This window comes from Penicillium macrosclerotiorum (genome assembly GCF_028827735.1).
Source record: "Penicillium macrosclerotiorum strain IBT 26536 chromosome Unknown utg000009l_segment0_segment0, whole genome shotgun sequence".
NCBI lineage: Eukaryota > Fungi > Ascomycota > Eurotiomycetes > Eurotiales > Aspergillaceae > Penicillium > Penicillium macrosclerotiorum.
Window position 1 is genome coordinate 876409 of NW_026643088.1, and position 24625 is coordinate 901033.

The 24625-nt window shown below is 47.8% G+C and overlaps 8 protein-coding genes across 8 annotated transcripts; 4 read left to right on the top strand and 4 right to left on the bottom strand.

Moving 5' to 3' along the window:
• Window positions 1-949: 949 nt before the first annotated feature.
• N7462_009484 (amidohydrolase family protein) lies at window positions 950-2148 on the top strand (the record flags this gene model as incomplete). Its single annotated transcript, XM_057081198.1, has 4 exons — window positions 950-1214; window positions 1271-1383; window positions 1446-1923; window positions 2000-2148. The coding sequence occupies 4 exons, from the start codon at window positions 950-952 to the stop codon at window positions 2146-2148; spliced, it is 1005 nt and encodes a 334-aa protein (XP_056930035.1).
• Window positions 2149-2744: 596 nt separating this feature from the next.
• On the bottom strand, window positions 2745-4133 carry N7462_009485 (uncharacterized protein; the record flags this gene model as incomplete). The annotated part of the gene is made up of 1 exon (XM_057081199.1): window positions 2745-4133. One exon carries the CDS (start codon window positions 4131-4133, stop codon window positions 2745-2747), a length of 1389 nt encoding a protein of 462 aa, XP_056930036.1.
• A 760-nt stretch (window positions 4134-4893) lies between these two features.
• N7462_009486 (uncharacterized protein) lies at window positions 4894-9630 on the top strand (the record flags this gene model as incomplete). Its single annotated transcript, XM_057081200.1, has 8 exons — window positions 4894-5045; window positions 5075-5246; window positions 5311-5394; window positions 5458-6165; window positions 8231-8695; window positions 8763-8846; window positions 8902-9207; window positions 9307-9630. The coding sequence occupies 8 exons, from the start codon at window positions 4894-4896 to the stop codon at window positions 9628-9630; spliced, it is 2295 nt and encodes a 764-aa protein (XP_056930037.1).
• A 1321-nt stretch (window positions 9631-10951) lies between these two features.
• N7462_009487 (uncharacterized protein) lies at window positions 10952-11242 on the bottom strand (the record flags this gene model as incomplete). The annotated part of the gene is made up of 1 exon (XM_057081201.1): window positions 10952-11242. One exon carries the CDS (start codon window positions 11240-11242, stop codon window positions 10952-10954), a length of 291 nt encoding a protein of 96 aa, XP_056930038.1.
• Window positions 11243-14631: 3389 nt separating this feature from the next.
• Window positions 14632-16098, top strand: N7462_009488 (uncharacterized protein; the record flags this gene model as incomplete). Its single annotated transcript, XM_057081202.1, has 1 exon — window positions 14632-16098. One exon carries the CDS (start codon window positions 14632-14634, stop codon window positions 16096-16098), a length of 1467 nt encoding a protein of 488 aa, XP_056930039.1.
• A 537-nt stretch (window positions 16099-16635) lies between these two features.
• Window positions 16636-18630, bottom strand: cdcA (phosphoprotein phosphatase CDC14; the record flags this gene model as incomplete). The annotated part of the gene is made up of 3 exons (XM_057081203.1): window positions 16636-17899; window positions 17965-18502; window positions 18582-18630. The coding sequence occupies 3 exons, from the start codon at window positions 18628-18630 to the stop codon at window positions 16636-16638; spliced, it is 1851 nt and encodes a 616-aa protein (XP_056930040.1).
• Window positions 18631-21892: 3262 nt separating this feature from the next.
• On the top strand, window positions 21893-22839 carry N7462_009490 (uncharacterized protein; the record flags this gene model as incomplete). Its single annotated transcript, XM_057081204.1, has 3 exons — window positions 21893-22517; window positions 22578-22655; window positions 22709-22839. 3 exons carry the CDS (start codon window positions 21893-21895, stop codon window positions 22837-22839), a joined length of 834 nt encoding a protein of 277 aa, XP_056930041.1.
• Window positions 22840-23364: 525 nt separating this feature from the next.
• On the bottom strand, window positions 23365-24069 carry N7462_009491 (uncharacterized protein; the record flags this gene model as incomplete). The annotated part of the gene is made up of 1 exon (XM_057081205.1): window positions 23365-24069. One exon carries the CDS (start codon window positions 24067-24069, stop codon window positions 23365-23367), a length of 705 nt encoding a protein of 234 aa, XP_056930042.1.
• Between the last annotated feature and the right edge of the window lie 556 nt (window positions 24070-24625).

The window sequence follows — 24625 nt, forward strand, 5'->3', positions numbered from 1 at the left end:
ATACGGAGGCTATTCTATCCTTCTGATCCTTCGATCTTCAAACTATAATTATATAATATTCTAATATTCGCTAATAAAAATAGTACGTAATCGTATGAGAAAATTGGATTAAAGTAATAGATCAGAAGAGGACCCTTTTCGAGTATTTTTAAATATAGGATTTCACGTCGAATCCTTTACCGGGCTTTTTTTCTTTGAAAATAATATCCGAGCGACTAGTAATCTATATTAAGCTGGATTTATCATATTGGACTGTAAACTTTCATTTGAAGTTCGCTATAATTTCCTAAAGTTTAATGCAATCTTGTCGATTTCGTTCGACATTGGTAATTATGAGAAATTCTTTCTTCTATTTTGGCTTACCAATTGAGGTACAAAATCGCCTCTGATTGAAGCTCTGGTGTCGTGACACATGTTCAGAGCTAGCTATTCACCTGGAACAAGGGTGAGGTTCTGAATTCTTGAGGCTGGGGCACGACCAAATGTAAGATAAAACGCGCTACCGCAATTCTGTCCCGGTCTTGCCTAGTAACGTATCTCACTAGCGAGCGGAACACCTAGAACGCCATAGTAAATGCGATAGTTAGTTAGTTAATTAATTTACCCATGTGAGGTAATCCATCCCCGCCAAGACGGAGAAACTGAGACGGACCCTAAATTAGCAACTCTAGTTCTCACTGGCTGTATTCATAGGCGATGATTTGATCTTGCATCGGAATTTTTAGCCTCGGTCCCTCTTAGTCTCACTCTACATTTTGTACCCCCTCTTGGACTTCCCGCCGCTAGTAGTCTCGACCTTGACGATTTCCATGCTCCGGTAAGTCCTTTTTTATGTTCTCTTCCGCTTTTTTCATCTTGCATCTGGGTCAATCTCTATCTTTCTGGCCTTCTTTCCTTATATAGCACTACTGTTTTGAAGATTTTCATCTAATTTTCTACGATAACCCTCATGCCATCCCTCGTACGAACTCTTCTGTTGGGAATTATCCCGGCATATTTCGTCAACTGCCATGCAGCTGATTCCCTCGGGTCAATGTATCGCATTGACGTGCATTCCCATGCCATTCCAGCAATTTGGAAACAAGCGATGATCTCAGCAGGCTTTCCAGTCAAGAATGGTACTTTGTATAATGACGGCGCTCCTGTTCCCGATTGGACATTGGACTCGCACATTAGCGCCATGGACAACCTTGGGGTCAATTACTCAACCATCAGTATCACTGCACCTGGTTCTCCTTTATCAAAGATGCGACCAAGGCAAAATCTTTAGCCCGCAGAATCAATCTCCTACTTCATGAATACACCCAAACTTACCCAACTCGGCTTGGAGCACTTTGCCTTCTCCCTCTTCCTCATGTCAGTGAAGCGGTAGAGGAGATTCGAGTACGTGCATTGATGATTCATTACATCAGGCCCTAAACCTCACTAATTGGTCCTCTTTCTAGTTCTGCATGGATGTCCTCAAATTTGTGGGCGTGGGCTTGTACACTAATGCCAATGGTATATATTTGGGCGACTCCGCCCTCAACCCCGTTTTCTCGGCCCTCAGCTCCCACAATGCCAGCGTATTTGTGCATCCAGCCTCTCCAAGTTGCACATCTGTCGCTCTTGACCACCCAATTCCGATGACAGAGTATCCTTTCGATACCGTGCGTGCTATGGAGAATTTATTACTAACTGGTCAACGTGCGAAATACCCGGACCTTAAAATAATATTCGCTCACGGTGGTGGCGCTATGCCATATCTGGCCACACGTATTGCTGGTGTCGCGACACTTTCCTACGCAGGCGGAATTTCTTTCGCTGAAACAATGGCTCAACTTACTGGATATTATTTTGATCTTGCTAGCGCAACATCAGCCATTCAACTGACTGCTTTAAAGAGCTTCATTGGTGCCGGAAAGCTCGTGACTGGAATTGACTGTAGGACTCTTCCCCCTTAAACTTGCGCTATCTATGCCCTGAGAGTGTATAGAGCTCAGTATGCTAACACAGACAGATCCCTACGTACCACTTACACAGGCTTTGCCAGGTCTGACGGGCATCCAAGGAAATGGGAATTTTACGGATGAAGAGATGGTCTCGATTAAATACCTAAATGCCTTGGAAATTTTTCCACGAATCTCCAATGCCTTGAAACTTCAGTAAGATGACAGCGTAGCATGCTCATGATGAACATGTTTTTAAGTAGCTAGTTAATTATCGATGGCTCATCAAGAATACTATTGCTTTTTCTTTGTTCTACTTCTCGCTTTGTGAAAGGGCTGTACTTGAAGCGTGCATTTGAAAAAAAAAATTGTCTCTTATTATTGCTGGAGAAATAGGCCGAATAGGCCACTATTGTCTGTGATTGATGTGTTTTAAAGCTTCTCGAGTGAGGAAATTGAGACACTGATTCATTGAATGCTAGGCAGGGAAGAGATCGCAAGACATTGAGGCCATTTGCTATCGCTGGTCTCTCCTGCGGGGCTCGAAACCAGAAAGGAAATGTCCAATTCGCTCAAATTATGTTCACATTCTTCAGCATACTATAAAAACTTCCCTGTACCTATGAATCCCCACTTTCGACTTTACACAGTGCGCTCTGCGTTCTGAACTGTGTCTTGGCAAGGAGGCTGTGCCAGGCAACATCACCTAACGCCGCGTCATGACTGGCTCAAGCGATTCAGCTAAGACCGAAATGCACTTATTTATTTGAAACTCATTGTGAATTGTGATCAGGCTTCTTTCTGGCTCCCATAACTCTATTTTGACATCGTTATTGTGGCGTTCCGATCTGCCGCCTCGACCTGTGCGACTCGCCTCACGTCTTCAAGAGCCGCAACGGTATCGGGATGATCGCGACCCAATAACTTCCGTCGCTGCGAGTAAACACTTTCAGCAACATCGCCCGCTCGATCCCAATTCCCTTGGGATTGATAGATGAACCCGAGATTGGATACGACACTCAGGGTATGAGGATGCTCCTCGCCCAATGACTTGTTCATCAGCTCCGCCACCTGTGCAGTCAATGTTGCAGCATCATTAATTTTCCCACGAATTCGATAGGTTACTGCGAGGTCGGCTAGTGCTGTCAAAGTATGAGGGTGGCCATCCCCCAATACCTCCCTCATGGCAAATGATGACCTCTCCCCAAGATCCTGCGCTTCTGCCAAGCGCCCAAGACCACGACAGGAAGAAGCAAGATTGCTCAGGGACATTAACGTCTGTGGGTGCTTGAGGCCCAAGGTCGCCTCGCTTGTTGCGACTACTTCTCGATCCAGGCGCTCCGCTTCCGTCCATTTATTCTGACCACGATATGTTGACGCCAAGTTGGCTATTGAAGCTAGAGTCAACGGATGTTGCGACCCCAAGGATTTCCGTCTTGCTCTAAGAACCTCTTGATCCAACTTTTCTGCAAGCGAAAAGCGGCCCTCATCTCGGTATGTGGACGCCAGATTTGATTTGATTGTCAACATTGAAGGATCCGTTGCATCTAGCACCCTTTCTCCCCGTTCCACTAATTTTCGATTTATTTCTTCTGCTTCCTGATATCTGCCCTGCTCCGCATAGGAAGTGGCCAGATTTGTCATGGAGATGAGCGTGGAGCGGTGTTCCGCCCCAAGAGTCTTTGATTTCAAGTCCACAAGTTGGGCGTCAAGTGCCCGTGCATCTTCCAAGCGGCCTTGACCTCGATATGCAGATGCAAGGTTTGACATTGAAATCAAGGTCTGGGGGTCTGTTTCGCCTAGAATTCTCTTTCGGAGGTTCGTTACCTGTAGGCCCAGTTGGGCGGCTTCCTTGAATTGACCTAATCCCCAAAATGCCGAGGCTAGACTGCTCATTGTACTCATAGTCTTTGGATCCTCTTTGCCTCGGAGGGAATCGCGATATTCCAGCACTACAGACGCCAACTCGGCGGCGGCGTCCCACTTTCCATGGTTGAGGTGGGCTCTAACCAACATGTCAAGCTTGTCAAGCGCATCAGAGGTCGAGTTGAACTGAGCATCTGTTGTAGCCGGCACAGTTTGAATTGAGGACGCTATTTTTTGCAATCTTGAGGCATCTTCACTCCATTCTCGGGTTGTGTATGTCTCCCCAAGACTCTGGATTTTGTGCCGTAGCGACCGTGCTGATGCCGAGGTTTCGTCCATGTATTGCTGTTCCGTTGGCAAATGATTGATAATTACCCGTGGGGGGTGGCACATTCAGTCTTATGAGTCAAGCAAAGACAAAATGCTTCCTGGACTATCAACTTCAAAAATATGGCCACTTCAATCAAAACGACTATCCGCCGGGATTATCGGGAAGGAGAATGCCACACTCGGAACTTCCACAACTGGCGTGAGGTGCTAAAGAAATGGTGCCCAGAGCGGTGAAATACGCCAAGGTAAAATGCGCCCCGTCATGAATTTCCAGGCTATTAATAAATTATTACTGCTATCTAGCTATCCGTCTTGATCTAACTGATATGCCTATCGTTCTATTTGTAGATGTAATACGGAGAAAATATGAAACTATCCTTCGACCCCACATATGACAGGATGATGGCAATATATTGTGGAAGGGGGCAATTTGTGCCTCATAGTGAACCTATCGCACGTTCATGCCGGTTGCTGACCAGTTTTTGCGTGAAATGGTGCTGCCTACGCGGCCTGGGTCCATTGTAAATTTGGTGGGGTTCAGCCCTATCAAACTGGCCCCTGGAATGTGGAGCCATATGGTTCGAGCTGCGTCATGTTTGGCACTAGTAATAAGGCTGAATACCGCCCTGCAAAAGGTATGTTCATGCCGACATACACTCGTTGTATCACCTGCCCCGCTCTGGCGGACTGGATTACTGTATTTATTTTGCTTGAATGAGCCGGCTTGTTGGGTAATTTGCACTCCAGACCGACAATGACAGTGCCCAGCATGTCCCCGGTGGCCGACCAGTTGGGCAGCCCGGCACAAGAATCATCAAGTGGGCAAGGATCCCCAACAAATAGCCCATTGTCTAGATGGTCAGAACTGGTTCATCTGCCTGCGCAGGCTAAGGTCGGTCTTATCAAGGGACAAATTCCCATGTTCTTCTGCCACTAGCAGCTGCAGCAAGACTCCTTCATTGGAATGCAGCTATTGTCCTGGTAGTCAACTTAGTTGCGATCATCTTCCTTTCGGGCGTTATCTCATCTGCATCTGATGATCTCGCCGACAATTTCGGACATTTGGGGCATTTGCTGAGTGCACTCATTGGCGCGACGCTGGGCAACACTGTCGAGATTACGGTTTGCATCTCTGCTTTCGCGTGAGTTTACACATCAGACTTATCGATCGTGTGTTTATGTTTAGTCCGGCGTCTTGGGTCTTTTAAATGGAGACATCGTCTTTGCCCAGTCTGTTATGGCTGGAAGTATTCTGTCAGATATTCTATTGGTTGGATAACCCCCCCATGTTGCATCCGAGGATATCAATTCAGACTAACTAGAGCCGGACCAGATATTGGGATGTTGCATTGTAACCGCCTCTTACAATAAGCATATCCTCAAGCTCAACAATTCCCTCGCCAAAACACTGTCATCGCTAATGATGATTGCTGCTGTAACAATGCTCCTTCCGACGGCCCTATACTCGTCCTTCCCCGTCTCTCAAATCGACGATCGCGTCCTCCTATTTTCCCGCGGCATCTCCCTTGTTCTCTTTCTCCTATACGGCGGATACCTATATTCCCATATGAAGAGCCACAAATATCTGTTTTTGTCGGGGGAGGAAAATGAGGATGAGGAGCTTCATACAAATGAAGATGAAACCCCTGGGCTCTCAAAGTCACGTTCGACCGTGTCCAGTGCGTCCAACGTTTTCGCATTAGGCATACGGCTCGCGGCTGCAGTGGCAGGGACTATATTTTGCACAGAGCTCATATTCGAAGGAATTCACGAAATAGTTGACACTCTTGGCTTTAGCCGTGTGTTCATTGCTGTCATTTTGGTCCCGATCGCAAGTAACAGCACCGAAGGGATGACAGTCATAGCTTCAGCTCGCGACGGCGATACTGACTCTGCAATTCGAGTGATTGTGGATAGTCTGCTCCAGATTGGGCTGTTTGTCATTCCATTTCTTGTCATTATAGGATGGTGCATACAGGAGCCAATGACTCTTTACTTTAATCCTTTTCAATCAAGGGTTATGTTTTTGGCCATTTTAGTCGTTAATCATCTTCTCCAAGACGGACAATATGCATACATTCACGGAGCAATGCTAATTGCACTGTAAGTTTCTAGAATTAACCTGGAGAAAGCCTGATATGAATTCTAACAGAACCTACAGATATGCTAGTTTAACAGTTGCATTCTATGCGAGTTAGAGAACGAGAAAATTCTATATGCTACTATAACTATCTTTATCAGAAATCCTGACAAAGATATTGGCAGAATCAGAATTTTAGAATTTCAAATTGAGGAAGTTCTCCTTGCCTTCTATAATCCTTTTTTAAATCAAATTTGTGCCCTTTCCGAGTAATACGCTGGAGAGCTGACAGGAACAACTTTTATTGATGAGTCTGGACGCACGTAAAAGGAGAAAGCCATTATAATGTACCTATGGGTCAAATATGTTGGTTAACAAGTAATTTAATTCCAAAATAATAGGTAGCACTCACGTTCCGATTAGCATCAAGCCTTCAAAATAGTTGCTTCGTCCATAAGAAATCAAGTAGGTCATCACAACAATGCTCAGAAGGAGCGATGTAGCCTCAAACTCATCAAACTTCAAAATCAACGGTTGACCAAACGCCCAACCAATCATCGCTAAGAGAGGAGCAAGCAGCACAGTGAGCCGCAGAATACCGTTAATAATGGCTCGAATACCACGTTCAATTTGCTCGTTCGATGATCCTTTTACAATTCTGTGATATTTCGTCAAATTGTCAAGTAATGGTACCATTGTGATACCAAGAAATGGTGGGTTGGTTCCCAAAGCTTTAGCTGTGCCGTCAATGCTGTTGACAAGTGGAAAAGAGCAAGCTAACATGGTTGACGATGCAACTACTAGAATGAGCGCTGACTTTCTGCTCCCAGATAGTGGTTGCCAAGTTTGAGAGTCCATGGTTGTGTGTGAGACTTGGCTATCTGAGCCGGAATAGTGGAATGGGGTACTGGCAAACATCTCTGCGTGGGTTAAAAGCCTGAACATGAGGTAAATAGCAAGGAGAATCATCAGGATAATGACTGTTGTGTGCTGGATCAACTGTGTGTCTGTAGTCGAGATGGCCTGGTGAGATGACAGGGTTTCCATAGCAGTTGGGACGATCAACATGATGAATACGACCATCATGAGAGACGACAACGTGGTTGTTAAAGTGCGATCAAACCGCAATCGATTCTTGCCATAGCCCGCAAAGAATATAGAGCTGCCAAGAACCAAAAGCAAATTGCAAAGAATACTCCCCAGGAAAATATACCGAGAGATATAAGCGCGGCCTAGAGTTACGGAGCTGATAGCAGTCTGTTAATAAAGAAGAATCACAGTTAGCCAGGCTCTTTGTATTCTTGGGATCTCAAATCACTGCCGAGAAGGATTTTACCATAAGTTCGACGGCATTTCCCAGAATCGCCTTGATAAACTCATTGACGAGTCGCGTTGAATTGATAGAAATTGAATCTACCGACCGCATGATCCATCCCAGAAGGACTGTGAACGAGAGAAGATTGAGCGCAAAGACCAGAAGAGCCGACGGCTTTAGAAGTCCTGCTGCGATGCCTGCAGCGGGCAATAGCAGGAGGGAGTCCGAGTATCGTGTAAATGTTGACATTATCGAGCAACTGACAGGGCTCAGCATCGGGTCGAGATTTTCAGATTGGAGTATATATTGCTTTCCACAGGTTCCGCCTCGGTGCAAACAATAGCAAGTCCTGGGCTTCTTGGCTTCCCAATGCCCCGATTTCGATGGAGAGAGCTCGCGAGCAAAACCGTAATGTGGAAAGGATTGGGTATGATCAGCGCGAGACACGATAAATTAGACACTTGGTGGGCGTTCTATTTCTGTCCCGTTGCAGCATACGCATACCGTCTTGGACTGTATTTGCCCCACTTGTACGTGGTCTTACCGTTTCGTTTGTTTGGGGGCTGAAGTGTAAGTATGGGCGTCGTTCATTCTTCGCAAACTCTCCACGATATTAGTCCAGCTCTTGGGCCATTCGTCTCTCCGTCTCGTAAACTCCTCATCTTTTTATTAAAACACATAGAAGTTCCCGCCACGACTCGATTCCGGAAGCCTTCAAGAACCAACTTAAACCACGATAGTATGCCAATTTCTTCCACTGGGCTCGATAACCAACAGAAAAACGAAAGAGAATGTCTGTTAGAAGAGCGTTTCAGAAAGAGCTTCCAAGAGAATCAGGCAGAGCAGTTATCACTTGTCTCATTTTCCAGGCCATTCATAAACAATGGTCCAGGGTCTGCGCCAGCGCAATCTGTTCCTCTCGGTGAGTCTGTTCGGATCACGATAAAAACTACACTGGGTGAAAGCTATACGAGCTATCTTCTTCCATTTGTTTTCCTGGGCATTGTTGCGGGGGAGAAAGGATGGAATGAATCATATGTCTTTCTACTGAACTTCTTAGCAATTCTTCCCCTTGCTTCGTTGCTTTCGTTTTCAACCGAGGGGTTGGCAAAAAGTGTTGGGCAGTTACTAGGAGGATTAATCAATGCAACATTTGGGAACGCAGTTGAAATGATTGTATGTCTGAAACTTCCTCTACACTCTGGAGGTTCTATTTACTAACCCATATTTTCTTAATTCTTAGGTGGGAATCACGGCCGTCGGTCGGGGAGAGACCAACATTGTACAGTCGAATATGGTGGGGAGTATACTATCTGGGAGCCTTTTGGTAAAAAAAATCCGGCCCAGCCCATAATAAGCCTTACTAAGTTTGTGTATCCAAGATTCTCGGATGCTGCTTATTCACAGGTGGTTATTCCAGAGACACTGTCTCATTCAATGTAGATGTTAGTGGGATTCTGTCATCACTGATGGTCATCTCCTCGGCATCTCTCATCATCCCATCTGTTCTGGACTTGACCACACCTTCCACCAAAAATTCCGTTCATGATAGTGTTTTGAGTCTATCCAGAGCTACCTCTGTTGTTCTCCTCATATTCTACATCATCTATCTTTATTTTCAACTCAAAAGCCATGACGACCTCTTTACCGACGATTCAAAAAACGAGACTGAAAACGGCAAAGTTAAAGTTGGCCCTTGACCGGCGAGCATTGTGTTGATTTTAACTACCCTCGGGGTGACTGCTTGCTCCGATCATCTTGTCAATAGTGTGGATGGGTTTGTCAAGGCCTGGGGTATCAGTAGGGCTTTCATTGGACTGATAGTGGTGCCTGTTATTGGAAATGCTGGCGAGTTCAATACTGCTGTCACAGCAGCCATGAAGAATAATATGGACCTGTCAATTGGTGTCATTGTTGGAAGCACACTTCAGATTGCCTTGTTCGTGAGTCCATTCCTAGTAATATGCGGCTGGGTCATTGGGCAACCCATGTCTCTTCGATATAGCACTTTTGAAACTGTGGTGTTCTTCGTGTCGGTGATTGTGAGGGATTGCTTGATCCGTAGCGACCGATCGAATTATTATGAAGGCTTCTTACTCATTGGAACGTAAGTAGCCAGTTAACTCTATTCTGTCCTTGGAACATACTGACTTGAGAAACGCTACGTTATCATTTCAATCGCTTTCTATATACAGCCCGACACGGCCAGTTCAACTTGATATTGGGTTGTCAAACTGACGATGTCGGTGCGTATTATATCTCCAACTAGGCAAAGGAAAAGGGAATGACTTATAAATTGCAACTTCTTATTTCTAAATAAATTCAACCATCCTTGGCAACCACATATTGATTTGACTAATTGTATGAACTTGAATTATATGCTCTCATTTGATCCATTGCGTATGTAGAGACTGAACAGCGCGCACATGGAAGTTGAAAGAAGCTTTGTAGTCCGGGAAATGTAAATCCATATTTCCCATAAACCGCTGTCTCATATAGATTCATTGATTCAACTACGGTCTCATCCGCAAGTATGAAGAAATATCTGGAATGTGTAGGAAGATAGGGGGTAAAGATCTTTGAGGCTGGATCTGGCTCCTGCAATAATTAGATGAATCCCCTCTACACATTGTAGTTTGACGTGCCATGATACAGCTACGCAACACCCGTCATTCTGAAACACTTCTCAAAGACACTCAAAAGTAATGTCACTTCGTGGAGAATAAATTCTGTATGGAGAGAATAGCATCAAGAGCTCTGGCAGCTCGCTCAAAAAAGAATTCGTATAAGCAGAAGAAAGAGCTGGCCGGATTTCAGCTACCCGCTGGTTCACTTTGCTTCTGCTCATCATCATTTTTCCTTTGTTCATGCTCACTCTGTGTATTATGTGCATGTTCACCTTGCCTCTGCTCTGCATAAACTGAATCAGAAATAGAACAACGGGGTTCCGAGGGACCCGGTTCTGAATCTCCATCAACAGTAGTAGATTGAACCTTGCTTTTCCAGAACTTGAAAGATACCATAGCAATCAAGCATATCAATAGGAGAAATGCCGTCACAAGTGCCATTAAGGGTCTTCCAGGAAGTGTAGATGTCGATGCATCAATATGATTGATAGACCACGGGTAACATGGTGACTTAACAACGATGTATATACCAAGACCCATATAGAGGAAGGGAATGATAATATCCACATACTTCTCAGCCAACCGTATAATGTGCTTTTGCTTCATGATGAGGAATGCCACAAGGCACCACACCCCGAGTAAGATGTAATATGTCACCACATACACAGCGATTTCCGCCCCTCCTGCTTGCGAAAAAAGAGGGTATATATGTCCCGATTTTATCTCCACCATTCATCACGGTGACGATTGAAACTTTGAAAATACTCCTCACTGAGGCCATCTTCGACATTCGGAATCTTCTTCTTCATCGGCGGGTATCAGAATGTCTAACAGCTTCCAGACCCCAAGCAGGATTGGGAGTAAGCCAAAAAAAACCAATTGGTTCAGAGGGAAGCACCAGCGCAACGCCATATCCGATCATACTGATAACGATGAGGATTGTGAAACCGATGTATTGACCGATAGTAATTGTAATAGGGGTCATGGTTTTGTTGGTAGACGATTCGGCAAAGAAGGTGGCTAAGGCGAACATATCGTCGATATTTGTGATAGCGAAGGAGCTGCGTGCTGTCCCAATTGATTTGCCGAACTGCATGGCGTGAGAGCAGCCCAAGTAATGTTCGTCGAAGTCGACATTGGCGATGAGTGGCTGGGCGTGCCGAGGGATTGATCGAAGGTGAGACAGATGCACTCCACCAACCGAGAGTGACAAGGACTGACAGGCTCAACGGGAGTTGTTGCTATTTCTATATGGGACCGTCAACAGCTCAACATAACCATGAGTCCCTGCTCTGGAGATGAGTCAGGGTAGGAAGGCAGAGGGCGAGAGATAGCAGTTTCTTCGAGTCCCGTGACAACCCTGGCCCCTAGGCATAGGAGCCCGGATCCTTGCCTTCCAATTATAACTCACCTTTACCGAGCTGTAGGTTGGCATCTTTCGTCTTTCGTACGGGTGGAGAGGACTCTATTTATACAGAGGTACCCGCTTCTGTATTGCATGTATTTAATCCTGAACGAAGTGGGGCTTCGCTTCCTGCTGTAGTGGGGAAATGGCCTACAAAGGGGGATCTCTAATTGGAGGATATCTTTCCAGTACACAGTCCTTACAGGATATAGCTTCAGATCTCCAATAGGGAGAAATATCAACTCTTACACTCTCCTTGCTCTATCTGCTTCTGCTTTCTATAGGGGAGGCTTCCTCCATTGTGGTGTGTGGTGGTTTGTATGCTGGTTTGTTGAGGCTATATCATCCTGCCTGCATTCTCAGGCTTGCCGCTGAGCGCCCTGGTTCACTGCGTATTTCTGGCTTCCTGGGAATACTCCCCGAGCCCCAAGTACCCTTTGTACGTCTTACGGAACTTCCCCCAAACAGCCTATTGTTAACAACACACTGGAGTCTTGTTGTACCCAAGACTAGCATTTGAGTGCCTCAGATACATCATCTATCTATCTAATATTGAGGATGATATACAGTATGTTGGCACCTCTGGGTATATCGTGAAGGATTTCATTCTAGACAAACCTCCAGATCAGTGCTGACCTAGTTTATCCCAGTACAGCGGCAAGAATCTCCACTGTAGCTCGCGATCAAGCCCTACATCCCGATCGACCCAAACTGGTTGCAGTCAATGGAATCACGGCGATTGGGGCACATGGAAACGGCTATCATAAGATGATCACCCTTCGTTTCCTCCACCCCTCCCCTATATCCCCTCATCAATCATTGACTCACATACCGGGGTGGAAGACTTATATGCGCCCAGCGGTGTGTGGCCCTTGAATAACTTAATATCATGGAGACGTGCTTGCTAGATTTTCTCAGAATTTCGACTTCTATCATCCATACCCATTTACTCGCGACGCTGGTATTCGATGAACTCGTCGTCCTAGAGCCTGGCTATGACTTTGGCCTCCACCCGGTCGAGTTCTCTGCCCCTCAGTCGGACTTAGAGGAGTCCCAAGAGGGGGCAAGGCTGCCCTACGCAAGCGACGTCGGAGATGGGACTCTCGCATAGTTCCTTTTATCTGCAAGTTGGCTTCCGGTCTATTCTGCCGTGTCTCATATAATACCAATATTGAACCCAGCGTGCCTTCGTTCACTGTGACTCTATCCACCACCAGGTACTAGGAATTGTTGAGCTCCACAATTTCTCATCTCGAGCCTGAGTCGAGTGGACTGGGTCGGTACTTATTGCCAGACTGGATTCTGAAGCTGAGCTTCGATGCATCTTTGGATGGACAGTATTGAGCGGCCAGTCGCAATTGATACTTTGCGCGACGCAGTGTATTGTGGGCTTTTGGTAGTCGCAGTCATTTCTCGCCACTTGAGACTCAAGGGAACAGACCGAGCAATGTAGGCATGGGTGTCGGAGGAAGTGGGCGAACGAGGCAAGGAATGATCGAAAATCATCACGTTTGAGGAAGCTAAGCATATTTTGGTGTATGTATGAACAGCTGGACCGATGTGCCGATGTGGCGGCCGATTGGGTTCAATGCTGCTTTGGGGCTGGCTTGCCGACGACTGCTTCTTCGCCAGGTCTTAGGGGAAATGTTCTAAATCAGGCATGTTGAATGCGTCTGAGGCGGGCTTGAAAGCTACCCTCGCGTCTGGGAACATGGTGAAGCCCAAAGAGAAGCGGTAGACGTTATCGAGAGACGGATACCTCAGATAGCTCTGGCTCGATGCATGGAGGATTGACCTCCATTCCTTCGATTAGTATAATCCAGCAATTGGGGTTTTCGGAATTTTCTTGCAGTGCGCAAGCTGCATTGCAATGCACCAGACTCCAGTCGAATGCAGACCAAGAATCCTGTATTGCGAACTCACGTGCCAACTGGAAGTCATTCCCAAAGAGGGATATTTCACGCAGCCAATCGATCCTCCTCCTTCTACTCTTCCTCCTCTCCTTCCCCCACCACAGTCGCCTTTTTGCCCAGTCGGACAAGGTCGTTGCATCAATCGTTTCCTCGGACTGGGCCACATTGACCGAGCGGCGGTTCTGGCTTGGTGCACGGCCGGGAACAAACCCTTGGGTGGGCTTTTTAGCCTCGAGCTTATTATTTGCCCTTCGCCTACCAGCATGTTCCGCCACGCAGAGCCATCCCCAATCCCTCGATCGGATGAGACACGCATGGCTGGCTGCTTATCGACTGCAAACAGCCAAAGCAAAAACCTGCCAATCGCGCCTTCTGACCAGGTTGCCGCGATGATACGGTGCGTCCTTGGGGCGTAAATCCCCACAGGGAATGTGCCGTCTCAAGCCAAGCCGCTGGACCGGACAAGCGCCTGGCCAGAAGACGCGATTTTAAGCTTGGGGCCAGCTTGGCAGCCAGTCGATTGGCTCACAGCGGTGGACCATCAGTCACCCTGTGGCTCCAGGGTCTAGTTGCCCTGAGGATAGGCTCCTAACGCCCTGTGTCCCGCTTTTTCTATTAATATGTCTGGCTCTCTTGAGCCCCTCTGCTCATTTATTTGGCTGACGCAAAAGCATATTGCACGAACCAGAAAACTGAGGGGATTGACTCAATAGGCGAGCAAAGTTGCGCGAAATTTATCCGTCATTTCGACGAGAGATCGGGTTACCATCAGTCCTAGGCGAAGGGTTGCGCTGGCAATCGGAGCCACAGGTGCTACGGTTTCATATCTCACTGTTTCATTCGCTCTCTTTGTGTGTCTCTTTCTCTCTCAACCCCGTCTCCGCAACCGGTTTATTCGACAGAAACCGATCAACAAGCCCTCGTGTGCTACAATATGACAAGACCATTTGATTGAGCCCAGGAGGATTGAAACGGATATCTACTCATTAATCCTTACCCCGCAGCTTGGTACGTAGGCCCAGGAATGTCTACATTGTCATATCAAAGAGGTTATCGTCGACATGGTGGGTGTTCCGAAAAGTAAAGGATGCCAGACGTGTATCACACGACGCGTGAAGGTAAGTATCTACCCAATATCCTACCAAAGTGCGATAGCACTCCACCGGGATGCTCAATGCGGATCATGCTAACACAGTTGTCAAAAAGTGTGACCTACTGCGTCCGCAATGTACCCAGTGCCAACGATACGGTGCCGAGTGCCCCGGCTATACGCGCCCCCACAAGTTCATGGACGAAGGGCCACAGCTACGCCAACGATTCCACAAGAAACGATATCAGTCTAGCTCTGCCCCAAAATTCGAATCAATTGATGAACGAATCGCCCCTTCCCTTGTAACCCAGTCTATGGGCAACCAGCAGCCGGTCATCTTTGGATCCTTCGTCCTCACAGCCTTCACCCGCTGGTTTGGGCTCAACAAATACCGTGTCCATGTACCGTGGACGGGGTATATTGCGCAGCATATTGGCCAAAGTCCTGCCTTCGACGCTGCAATCTACTGCGTCAACTCCATTTTCATGGGTCAGACACACCACAATACCACATTACAAAGGTCCAGCCGAGAGGTATATAGCAAGGCGCTCCGCCTGTTTGGGGATCGAATCCGCGATGCCAACGCAATGGAGTCGACCGAGAGCGTGAGCATCACCATCGCGCTGAGTTTGTTTGAGGCCTACTCGCGCACAAATTCGGACTCTTGGGCCCGCCACGCTGCTGGTACAGCGCTCCTCATGGCACACAGAGGTCCAGCTACACACGTAAACGGCTTTGACCGATGTCTGTACCTATCCTTCCGGAGCTTTCTCGTCGCCGAGGCATTTGTCAACAACAAGCGATGCATCTTCGAGCGCCCCGAGTGGCAGGCGCATATTGACCAAATTCGCGTGGAGGACATGACCTCGTCTCGAGTGGATGGACCTATTTCACTTTTCATCGATCTACAGGATCGCATTTTCAAAGGCGTTGTGAAGACACCGGGCTTACTGGTGCAAGCTCGCAAATTGCATGCAGCAGCCGAACCGCTGAAAGCGAGTAGAAACCTAGCCGCACAAGTTCTCCGACTTAGCCAATCTCTTCACACATTGACAGTACGGCTCCGCCTAGCTGCCACGGCGCAAAGCTATCAAGAAGGATGCAGGCCCTCCAGTGGCAGTCAACCCCCTAAATTTATCGGACCAATCCCGACCACATTTCCGCAGGAATTTGCAAACAGTGTCTTGCGGGGCTCAGAGCAATGTCTGTTAATACTACGGTTGCTATTGGACTACTTGGAGAGCGATACCATACATCACATTCCGAAATCGAGCTATCAAGATAGTGTCGAAAGTTCAGATCCATTGCCCTTTCGGCTCGTCTCCAACTTAGTTCGCTTTCAAGATAAGAACTCAGACAGTTCCTCGGCAATACTTGCGGGGGAGACAGACGTTCCGTCTGCAGATAAATGGCTCGATCTGGTGGCTGCATCGATGGGTCTGGAGGCATTCGACATCGTGACCTCCACGAGCGAAAGTCATGATCTTCCCTCCGAAGACCAGGGCGATACAGACCAGTGGAATGCTGCTCTCGCACTCCGATAATTGCTCCAAACCTTCTACGATATTAATTAGCATCTCAAGCCATACAGCACTATTAGGTCGGTCTACGAGAAAATGAAATGAAGATCAAATCAGATATTTCTGTGCGAGCTCATGAAAGCAATTGTCGTATCGCCGTAGAAATTGACGTGTACGGAAACCCGCAAAAAGAACACCTTGCCATGGGAGTGAGGGGATACCGGCAGGAAAACAGCCTTTCATTCGTCAACCACGAAAGGATCAGATCATGATAACGTCCCATGTCAAACAGCCGTAAAAAATTATCAACAAAGCAGTGCAACCAGACGCCGTGCAGAACATGCCCCCAGAAATCCATCAGTTTCGCCGCGTGGAAAAGGCCTTTGACAAGGAAAGCAAGGAACAAGAAAATTGAATCGAGAAAACATTAGAAGCGTCGAGGGATGCAGCAGAAGAAATATGGGTATGCATAAAATAGCCCAATGAGGACAGAAAGAATAGAAGTTGTCAACCACAGGAAGACGATCCGCTCAAACGTTGAAAAACCGAGCATTTTGACCATTACTGGACAGTTGCGCGAGTGGCCCGAGATGGGCTTGAAGTGCTACCGACTCGACCGCTTGGCTTGCGCACACCTCGGGATTCGCTTTTGTTGCTCTCCGTTGCCCGCCGGGGGCTGGAGCGAACCTTGCTGACTGAAATAGCGCCGCCACCACTCTTGCGGCTGACGGGAGTCTTGGGAGCAGCAGTTTCGACCCAATTCTCTCGATCTTCGTGGATATCATCAGTCAATGTATAGCTCGCCGTCACGGTGGCTGAATAACTAATTGAACGTGAAGTTGTGGATGCGATAGGAGACCTTGATGAACGCTTGGCTAGCATTCTGAGCTGAATCTCTTCCTCACTCTCGCTGCTCTCGTTGCTGAGTCGATGAGCACGAGGCGAGCGAGAGTCTGCATGCTTATGTCCATCATGTTCCATAGTCAACGAGCCGGAAGCCGTGCGAGCGTAAGGATGGTGTCGTGAGTCCTTACGGTGTGACTTGCGTGGCTGCCCAGGAGTTGGAGCGGGTAGGTTTTCTTCGTGATGGCTTGCGCCGCCTTCGTTGTGGTCGATCTCACCCAGCGCAGCGCGCTTAGAGTGGCTGTTGTTGGGAGGAGTTGATACCACTCCGTTGCTAGGACGCTTCTTGGTAGATACACGAGCCGGGGTTACCGGGGCGGACTGGGCCAGCTTTTCACGCATGCTGTCCTCAAACCACCATTCTCGGAAAGAGCCCTGGTTGAGATGCAGCCAGTGCTGCTGAGGTCCAACGACCATTCCTGGACGCATGAATCGCATGAAGGCGATAACTTCATTGGCGGTGAACCCATAACGATAGATCAAATAAGCGCCAATCAAGCACCCTGTCCGGCCCAGACCAGCCTTACAATGAACTGCAATACCCTTGTTCTTCACAGTGATCATCTCATGGGCCATCTTAATGAAACGTCGAACCAATTGGAGAGGTGGGCAGGTGCCGTCCTCAAAAATCATGTCGATATGGTTGATCCCCATCGCAGTGAAATAAGATGGGCTATACAGCTCTGAGTTCAATCGAACAACGAGACCAACGTTGCGTGAAGTAAAATGGACCAGCACATTCTTAAAAGGAAGGGGTAGCTTGGACGAGCAGATTTCGGAAATGGAGGAGGGCAGCGCGTCGTACTCGGGAGTATTTATAGGGACCGGATCAACTGGTTGGTGTTGGGGAGAGGCGAAGGCGAGGAAATTCGGTGTGACCCAGTTGAAATCTCCCATATCGACGCGCTCAAATTTCTCGTACCTGTCGTCCGATTGTCAGCAGGAAAGATCTCAACAGCAGCCACCGGTTCTTGGGGGGAGCCCTACTCTTCTAGATTAAAGTCACGTAGTCCACAGAGACCTTGTTCCTTGGCCTTCCACACTCCATATACCACATCTTGAATGTTCAGAATAAAGTCGGCCTGGCTGTAGCCTGCGTCGCGGAAGGGCATGTAAGGAGGGTCCGCCTGCGCGATGGGCGCCAGAGCTAAGTGTGGCGGCCAGGATTGAATAAGGACCATATAGCACGCCACCAGACAAGCAGCGTTAGCACGACTCCGAGCATCAGTCTTGCTGTAGAACACAACAGGGCGATCGCTGTTTGCGGGGTCCCCGAGGATCTCATGAAAGAGCACAGCGAAGCGATAGAGGTGGCCAATGTGGAGAGGGCCAAAATCCGCGTGGAAAGCGTTGTAGAGGAGAGTATCGTCAATCGTGAAGTACACCGGGGACCGGCGCTTGCTGCTCGGGGTGGTCGGCTGGGCCCGGGCTGCCCGCTTGCTGGGAGACTTGGGTTGGTCGAGCGGGTAAGGGAATGGAGTTCTCGAACTGGGCGTCGAGTCGTAGGATGCCAGGTAGAGGCGATCTGTAGCATGACATGTCGTTAGGATATGAAAACAAACAAAATTCCTGCATCCGAATCTCCGCGGGGCGATTCCACAAACCTTGGATGTACTCGATCATCTGGCCCGCATGGCCAGCGTTGGACGTCATCTTGTACCGCCTCTGCTGGTGGCGCCGCTACAAGAGATGAAAGATAAAGAGGGATAACAGTGTCAGGGTCAGCAGCAGTGCCGCGGAACTGTATTGAAATGTGTAGTCGTGGGCCAAACCAATTGTCCGAGAGCAAATGGCAGACGGTCGGTCAATGACAGGATAACAAGCAGTCTCAAAGGGTCATGATCTGATTGATCCGAAGCAAAGTAGAGGAATGATGAGGATAACGATAGTCCCAGCGGCAAGAGAAACTGTACAGGACGAATTCTCAGGGAGGAGAGGTGTTGAAGAACAAGCGGAGGTGGGAGGAGAATAATAATAATAATCTCATGGGGTTGGGGCAGCTGCCATGCCACGCTAAGCCGCTGTTATGTTGTGCTGGGCTCCTTTGGGACTAGCGCCAGAGGTTGGCTCGACAACCATCATTGTCGCCTCAGGCACTCACAACGTCTGCCTTATGTCATCCAAACAAAGCGTCGTCACAGCTTCGACTCCGAGTTCCCCCTCATACCAACAGCCTTGGTGCGCTCTGGCCCGATTGATCCGCTGGATCAGATCTGGCAACAGGCATTTGATTTTGGGAATTCTCTCATATCTTTCCGCACTCGATTTGTTATCATATAGCTTTTGACTGATTGGTTTAGTTGGTCGCATGTTCAATCTCACCGTGATTAGTGGTTACATACTATAGATGCCTGAAAAGGGCAACCCATGTGCCACTAGAATCCTTCAACATTCCGGATGACCAGCGGGAGGACTCATTGTCAAAACAATTGATATCACCCCGCTATGCTGGGCAGACTTGCCTCGAACCGGAGGCGGGATTGCCGCAGCCATCATATGCAGCGTTATAGCCTGTTCATCGTCGGTATTGTGATTGATAACAATTCCATTTAGAGAATTCGCCTACGCTCCTAGGAGAATAGTCTCATTCTTTTAAGATATTGTTTCCTCCTCAGAACAGACTTTGTCAGTCGTGAGTAAGAAGGAAAATACTTTGGCACTATTGATAACCGGTCGCACCCCTTGCCACAGTCCAGATGTTGAGATCAGACAGCAGCTCGCCATGATGATGGGCGGCAACATATGGAGATCCCCACTTTCTGTTGCCACTAACATGAAGGGGCGATAATAGTAGTAAACAAACAATGGAGATAAACACAAAAATCACATTTCGCCACCAGAACAAAATCCCTGATATGATTTAGGGACTTGGGCCTATCATGCTTGATTTATTGCGTGACCGACGAACAATTCATGCAATAATCAAAGACATGTATATATATTTTTTCAAAGATACAAAATCAGCTACTCACCTGCCGCTCAGGCACAGCCGCTTTTTACAACCCAAACTACGCTAGATGAATTGGGTTGATTTTTGGTGGGAGTTATTGATAAAATGACGCGCTCTAATTGAAGAAATTGGTACAGCATGACATGTTCATCCACACCCTCAACCATAATGATGTCGGTTCTATGATAATGCGACAGTGACGACTTTGAAGCATCTTGCTGGCGCTAATTTTCGCTGGTGATTCCCTCCTTTTTTTGGAACCTCCTACTTTAGGGCGTTGAAAACACAGCTAGGCTATTAATCTAAGAGATACCCAAAAAATTACTGTAGTTTCTCTTCACGAAAAAAATATGATGGTATTCACTGTGTTGTCGCCGCTTCGAGATGATCTTTCCCCATGTCTCTGCTGACATGTCTCCCTACGCTCACGATACCGAGATCCTTTCAAAAGTAAGCTAGGAAAAGCTACCCCACCTCACCTTGATTTTTTTCTCTACTTTATTTAAATCTGGATGGGAGCAAATTTAAGCAAATTGATAGTTCATAGACATATTGGAGATGTTCATATCTTTGGAATTATCCTCAAAACTTGCTAGTAAGGAGATTCATGGTTACCAATACAGAGTTTAGCTGCGTGTCATGTCGTACTATAATTGCCAAGTAGTGGAATTTGAAGAACTCAGATCGCAACTTTATTCCACGCATTAAAACACTTGGTGTTCTCAGCTCTCTAGGACACCGTCGACGGTCGCGAAGTGAAAGAAGTTTGAACCCGACCACAAACGCACAGCGAGATCCCTGGATCTCCCGCAGCGTAATAATATGTAGACTACTCCGTCGAGCCAATCAACCGAATCGAGTGACCAGCTAATCGTCCTCCTCACTGTGATATGCTAATGATAATCACACGAAGGTCAAGATTTATCCTTGGCCATTAAGAGGATTGATGGAACTCGCCAGACTATGAGAGGCAAATGATGCTCGAGGACCTCGCGACCACGGGAGCGAAATTGATGCAAGGTCTTCAAACGGTTAAGTCGCTCTTCAGAACGCAACCCAGTCAACAGCTTTGCAATGAAACCTCCCTCCTGTCCAAATGGGGCCCCGAATGATCACCAGAGCAGCAGGGACGTTATTCGTCCAGGCGCCGCCGCAGACGCCAGCCCTTACTGCTGTGGCCCCACCAGTCAAGTCAATGCATCACATCGTGGACTATCCCTCGCATTGGGTCGCGAGTGAGGTTTATTTGTTGTTGGTCGACAATTGTTATCTCATAAGCCCCAAGCGACTTCGTCGCCTTCATTCCGACTCGTTCTTTCCCTTGTTCAAAAATCCACAAAAGCGCTGATATAACGAGGTTATCCATGAAGGGTCCATTCGGAACCCAGTCGACTGAACTGCAAGAAAAGTTCATCTACCAGGAGATCACTCGCTGAAACAATATGAAAGCCTTGCTGAATACCCACTGAAGCTTAGCCAGATCGAGCAAATCAAAAACCCCAGACTTTCTATAGCTTGCTTCCGGGAGATTTCAATGGGGCCCATGTGGGCACATCCCTTCGCCCTCTTGATGGCGATTGACTGAACTGTCTGCATGACCCATCGCATGGCAGCTCACTAATGTCGATCACCATGAATGGTGCCCTGACCGGACGAAATGAAATCAAAGACAAACCATTAGACCCCTGAACCTTGGCTGCAGGGTATGCGAGGAGGTTCACGACGCAGCATGTGCAAGCTCATACTTGGTAAATAAGCCCGTTCAAGAGAACATATATAAGGGGGCTCCCAGCCTCCTCTGTCTGAATATCCCTGCTCCATCAGACCAGCTCACTCTTTCACACTCTCCTTGTCTCCTTCTCTCAGTCGCTCTCTTTTCGACGTCCAGTCTTTTACCAATAAACCCTTACCTCAACAAAGTCTCTCCTTGACGTTTATTTTTCCTCTTTTCCGCCAATCGCGACAATGAAGTTCACTGGGCTGGCTATGTCACTCGCCCTGGCCGGCATGGTCTCTGCCGCCGCTCTTCCTGCTGTTCCTGGTGTTGATGGTGCAGTTGGAGGGCTCAAGGGCGCCGCCGAGGGGGTCATTGCAGGTGCTGGGAGTATCAAGCGCCAGCTCACTACCGTCGAGCCTATCACTGAGGGCGTGGGCAGCTCCTTGAATGGGGGCACCGGTGTTGTTGGCAGTGCCGTTGGCACCTTCGAGAGCACTACCCAAGGCGCTGTCGGTACCGCCGAGCATGAGGTTGCCGGGCTCGGTGGCGTCGCGAAACGCCAGATCTCTGCTGCTGAGCCGATTGCGAATAGCGTCGGCAGCTCCCTCAACGGTGGTACTGGTGTAGTTGGCAGTGCTGTTGGTACCGCCGAGACTACTACTCAGGGTGCTGTTGGCACTGCTGAACACGAGGTTGCCGGGCTCGGTGGCATCGCTAAGCGCCAGATCTCTGCTGCTGAGCCGATTGCGAATAGCGTCGGCAGCTCTCTCAATGGAGGCACTGGTATCGTCGGAAGCGCTGTCGGCACCGTTGAAAGCACTACCCAGGGTGCCGTTGGGACCGCCGAACACACTGTTGCTGGCGCTGGCTCTGGTGAGTCGGCAAAATCCTCCATCAGGTTTGGAAAAATGTATAGCTAACCTAATAATGCAGCTGTCAAGCGCCAGTTTGGCAACCTACCCGCTACCATGTCCCAGACTGGGACTGATATTTTCGCTGGTCTATCTGGAAGTATGTTTCCTGGTTTTTGGATTTCCATTTGAACGCCGCTAACGTCCTTATAGACCCCAGTGGTATTTACGGTGCCCTCAACAACCTGAAGACCATTGTTGCCGCTGGCCAAATCTCCCCTGATGAGCTGTCCAACATGCCCCAGGCGGTCCAGAATGTCATTGCCAACCTTGCCGTCGCATAAGTGACTCGAATGCTTTGGGTGGCAACACACCGTGTTGCCTATATGCATAACAGGTGTCATGACTTTGCTTGTTTGGCGCGTGGTTATCTTCTTGTTTCAACCTTTGGGTCTGTTTGTCCCGATTCAATTCGTACGCAAATCATTGTACAATACTTTATGAGTGTGTTTCCATACTTTGATGATTACTTTTCGAACTTGCATGAGCAGTTCATTCTCCGAGAGAAATCTGTTTCTACCATAATACCTATTTGATATTCGTTGCTGTTGATCCATCAAATCGAAATTGTTAAACCTTCTCGTGAAGCACCCATGTCTAGTTCTTTCCAGCCTTTGTAACTGGCGGCAAACCTGTGAAGCTGCCTGTGGAAGTATGTCATTATCATGTGTTCTCAGCTCGCCATTTTATCATATTTTTTACTTCGCTCCAACCGAGAAGATTGCCTTTAACCTCTTCCCTCCTCGCTCTTCTCGTCACGTTTTTATTCATAGCTCAATAGACATCGATATTTCAATTTCTTCTGACTTCTATGGCCTTAACGGTAACCTTGATAAAGGGTGCATCATGTTTATTGGCAATGCTCCCTTCATGGCATCGGCGGAATCCAGTTCCCACATTTCCGAGTGGCATTTTATTTTCCCATTCACATCATGAGGTCTGCTGATGAATGTCACCTCATACATCATAGGTCGCGCAGATGATGCATGTCGAGAAGAAATGACGAAGTGCTGAATTCGTTCATGTTCAGGGGGAAGCCAATCCTCTTCTGGACAGTCGCCTGGTGGTAATCCCAAGTGCTTTTCTTCGAATTCCATAATGCGAGAGAATATTGAATGGTATTGCACGGTTTGGTAAACCCACTCCCATTTAGGCATACGACTGAGCAGGTCGAGTGCGCGGCGTCGCAAGCGCGGCCAGCGACACTTCCACGCCACGATATGGAAAGCTGGAAGCAGTACCAAAGCCAGAGTGAACACCATTGAATGGTCGTACGAGGATTGATTTCCTTCGGGAATAGTAGCCTCCATTATTGGGAGGAGTGCTTCGTACTCGGCGTGATAAGCATCCCAGCTACACTCCTCTTCCGTTTGGTTGACCAAAGTGGCTATCCGAGTACTAAAGCTGACGACCTGTAGGCGATTCGCTAGTTCTCTTTCCCACTTGACCCAGTCGTGTTTTTGTCGATCAACGAGCTCGTTGAACCTATGCATCCATTCAAAAGTCTGCTGCATACTGCGAGAGTATCCATATAAAAGTCTATCACTTAGACCATTTTGGTGCTGGCTTGTGACGCTCCAAGAATTGATATCGATGATGCAAGCACTAGCCTCGGTCAGACTCTCGAACCGGCTCGCTAAAACTGGCCCGCCAGGCTGATTTGAAGGATGAAATAGAGTATTAGTACGCTTTTCAAATCCACTCTCCACTGCTTGGGCACTGAAGAGCGATACAAATGGTAAGACTTCAGTCCCCATAAAATGTGATTCAAATGCTGTAAAGCTCTGGCTCCTTGTCCTAAGGGGATCTTTGGTCCAATCATACCACATTCGTACTAAATGCACCCCATTTTCGATATGTACTTTTGCTGCCGGGATGTTTACCTGGAGCATCTCAAAACATATGAAAAGGATATTGGCCGTGGCGACCAAAGGAACCGCACTTGGTCCTATTGCTAGTTTTTGGATGACTGCGCTAATGGATCGATTATATAGCTGAATATGGCAATTGGAGAAAGGGCCTTCAGGTCTTTCAAGGATATTTTGTCTCTGCAAGGCACCTATGGCTGCC